General features: G+C 49.9%; 1 protein-coding gene across 1 annotated transcript in view; it reads right to left on the bottom strand.

The window, feature by feature from the left end:
• NOP53 (NOP53 ribosome biogenesis factor) overlaps nucleotides 1-3,780 on the bottom strand; it is a 74,766-nt gene that overhangs the window by 39,289 nt on the left and 31,697 nt on the right. The window contains exons 2-4 of the mRNA XM_007943033.1: nucleotides 2,763-2,839; nucleotides 2,632-2,656; nucleotides 2,428-2,545 (exon numbers count right to left, since the gene is read on the bottom strand). Coding sequence (XP_007941224.1) covers nucleotides 2,428-2,545; nucleotides 2,632-2,656; nucleotides 2,763-2,839 — 220 coding nt within the window. The remainder of the gene's footprint in view (nucleotides 1-2,427; nucleotides 2,546-2,631; nucleotides 2,657-2,762; nucleotides 2,840-3,780) is intronic.

The raw sequence follows: 3,780 nt of genomic DNA, 5'->3' as shown, positions 1-3,780 counted from the left end.
TCATGCCATATGCTGGGGTCTCTCTGCCAGGGTCTCAGGTCCACATTTAGGTATCTGTCAGAGCAGCACCCCTCTCTCTCAGTACCATATTGTGTTCTGGTTACCGATCCCACTCTGACAAGAATATACCACAAATGGGATGGCTTTAACAAACAGTAGTTTATTCTCTTACAGTTTGGAGGCTTTAAGTCCAAGTTCAAAGTGGCAGGCTCTAGGTGCTGTGTGAAAGCCCCTAGAACTTGGGCTTCATCTCTGCCTCTTGCTCCCAGCCCACTGAAGCTAGAGGCATCTCGCCACTCAGGCAGCTACTGGCTGCTTAGACTGACAAGCCCAAGGTTGACAAATAAAATGGCACAGTCCTGTTGTTACCAAACCACATGGCAGGCCATTCATTCAAGTCCATTGAAAGTCCCAGGGTTGGCAGAGCATGGCAGGCTGCTGAACAATGACATGGCTACACCCAGGGTTCAAGCATGCCATAAGCTAAAGACCATTCCCAAAGCTGCTGCTTATATACAGGAAGCAGACCACATACCCAAAGCAGCTACTCAGCTGCTTGTGGTAGATCCCACTGTGGAGTTGATTGTCAGTCTCTTCATGGGAACTAACTACCACAAGCTGCCCAGCCACTCAACCAGGCCCGGCCAAGTTGACATACAGCTTTAACTACCACAGAACCATTGATGAAGGATTTCCTGTGAATAATTAAGGACCCCTGTGGTGCAGTGCCTAAGGCATTTGACTGCTAACCAGAGGTTGCTGGTTCAAATCCACCAGCCACTCCGCAGAAGAAAGATGAGGCAATCTACTTCCTTCAAGATTTATTGCCTTAAAAACCCAATGGGGGTCACTATGAGTTAGAAGCGACTTGATGGCAGTGAGTTTGTTTTTTGGTTTTTGTAAATAATTGACTATCTGATTCAAGAGAGCCATTTGCAGCCTCCATCCTGAATCAGTTTGCACATACATGTCTACCTGTCCATTCTCAAAAGCCATCTGCACTTGTAGTTTACAAAGTAGGTCTGGGCATAACGGGTTCTGGGCAATCCAGCATGTACAGAAAGGAATGAGTCAGTATCCTTCCATTCAAGGAGCAGGTTAGAGGTTTCAGGAACAGCAGACGATCTTCCTTTCCTGATACCCCAACCACTAGGACAGTTCTCCCTGACATGGGGGTGGCTTTGCTAGTTGTTACTGAATGAGGTGCCCCTGTGCCCATCAGAAATCTCATGGGCTTTCCTTCCGCCTTCATTATAAGCGGAGACTCCAGTGGAGGGTTAGCCTCTGGTCCCCTTCAGTCTGAACCTTCTTCCAAAGGTACAGCCAGGCACGGGGTTCCCTCTCCCTGCTTCCTCCCTCTTGCCTGAAATTTGGGACACTCTCACTTCCAGTGTCCTTTCTCTCTGCACCAAGCACACTGATTCCTCTCTAAGGGGGCACAGGGCCTTTCTAGCTCCTGCAGCCTTTGCCTCCCTTCTTCACTTTCTTCTCCTTGAGAATGGTCACCAGCCTGCAAGACAGCTTCCAGGAAGGTTGTCTGGTGTCTCTGGTCAGCAACCTTCCTTCTTTCTTACTTCCTGTCCTGATTAGACTAGACTTGGATAAGCCAGTTCCACAAATCTAGATATTCTTAACTCCATACCTTTTTTTTTTGTTGTTGTTATTCTTTACAGCTATGTTACTGAATACTTACTACCACCAGGCCCTGTTCTAAACACTTAGCATTCTTATACCTTCATACCACCTCAAACAGGCACGTCCTGTTGTCCTCTGTCAGCCTGTAGGTGAAGAGCCTGAGGCTCTGAGAGATTAATAATGTTACCCTGTTAGGGACGTGGTTAGGCACTCAGCTGCCAACCTAAAGATCAGCAGTTCGATCCCACCAGCTGCTATGCAAGAGAGAAATGAAGCAGTCTGTTTCTGTAAAGATTTTCAGCCTTGAAACCCTATAGGGCAGCCCTACTCCATCCTATAGGGTTGCTGTGAGTTGGAATTGACTGGAGGGCAACAAGTGCTTCCCTAATAAGGTCCATAACTGTGAACATTGTCTGTGAGTTCTCTGTGTCTATTGCAATGAATTATTGAATCCAGCAGTGTAGGGTGCCGTGGGAGGGATGGCTGGCATGAGAGGTGGTGAAAAGGTTGAGTGGGATGCAGCATGCATGACCAGCACCTCAGAGGACTCAGCTTTGGGCCGATGCCGGTTCTCCTCCCGCCTCATGAGGTTCGATGACTTCAGATGCAGCTGCGTTATCGGGGGTTGCCGTGAGTGGGAGCAGCTCCCCAGCCGCCACCGTCACCACCACCGTTAATGCCAGAAGAACTGCCGTCAAGACTTGCTTCTCATCCCCTATCTTGTGACACAAAGAAGTGGGCTGTTTTCCAAGTGGCAGATGGAGGTGTGAGCCCCGCACCTCACTCTGTCACCCCTCACATCCAGGCGGTCCACACAGCCCAGCCCACTTTTCATTAGGAGCCCCTTGGTCCTGCCATGGCTGCCCACCGTCCTGCTGTCCGGGTGGGCCAGGACCATGCTACTCCCAGCCTGGGAGCATCCCGGATGGTGAGGGGAGGGAGGCCGGGAGGCATGCAGCACTCAATGGATCTCGTAGAATGCTTGCTCTCCACTACCTTCACTTTGTACTTGTACTTGAAGCTAGGGAAGGGAAGAGGGGGTGGTCAGTGACCTGTAAGCCCCTCTTGGTGGGAGGGAAGTCCAGTTGCCCCTCACTACACCCCCCCGCACACACACACACCCTCACTTGGCTCTCTCCCAGGGCTTGATCAAGTTCCTTCTCTGGAAGCTCTTGAATTGGTCATGGAGGATGTTACCGTCAGGCTGTGGGACAGGAGAGAGGGCAGGAGCCTCAGTGGGGCTGGTCCAAGCACAAGGCCAGATGGGAGCTCACAGCCCTGCAGGGGCGGTGTCCTTCTGGGCTGGGAGTCAGCACCAGTTCTGAGGTGCGAGGGGCACGTCTGTGCTTTAAGGCCCTTGACACTCAGTCAGCTGGCACAACACAGGTCATGAAGGCCGCGCTCTGCATCCTAGTCTGGTGAGTGGCGTCTGGGGTCTTACAATCTCGTGACCAGCCATCTCACATGCAACTCTGGGTCTCTACTCATCGGGAGCAAAAGAACCAGAAGGTAACAAAAATCTCAGAGAAGAAACAAGACTACAAGGCTGACGGCCTACACGAGCTCCAGCCCCACCCCCCGCCCCCTGAGACCAGAAGAACTAGATGGTGCCCAGCTACCATTACTGACCCTTCTAACCAGGGTCACAATAGATCCTTCTGAATAGAATGGGGTGGGGAGAATGTAGAATAAAACTCAGATTCTTTAAAAAAAAAGCCAGACTAACTGGACATCTGAGGCCAGAGAATTCCCTGAAACACCCTGAATCACACTTTAAACCCTGAACCAAAACTATTCCTGTTAGTAAAACAGCAGAGTGGTGCACAACATAAGGGATATTATCCATAAGATCAGTGCTCTATGGAGAGGTGCACCAGAGGTACAGATAAGAAAGGTAAATACTTTTGCATACATGATACTGCATTATCAGTAATACCATGCATTAATCTATGGGTGAATATGTAGGTAGACAGGCAAAATGATCAGGTATGTAGGCAAAAGGGAATATACCCATGACCATACATAAGTCTGCCAGACAATATTTCTGCATACAAATTTGTGTGTGCTATAAGAATGTCCGGGAGCTCTGGTAGCATAGTGGCTAAGGCACTTGACTGCTAACCAGAAGGCTGGCGGTTCAAACCC

The sequence above is a fragment of the Orycteropus afer genome, unplaced genomic scaffold (genome assembly GCF_000298275.1).
Source record: "Orycteropus afer afer isolate SDZICR_OR568_19922 unplaced genomic scaffold, OryAfe1.0 scaffold00099, whole genome shotgun sequence".
In the NCBI taxonomy this organism is placed as follows: Eukaryota; Metazoa; Chordata; class Mammalia; order Tubulidentata; family Orycteropodidae; genus Orycteropus; species Orycteropus afer.
This window is presented reverse-complemented; position numbering and strand designations above follow the sequence as displayed.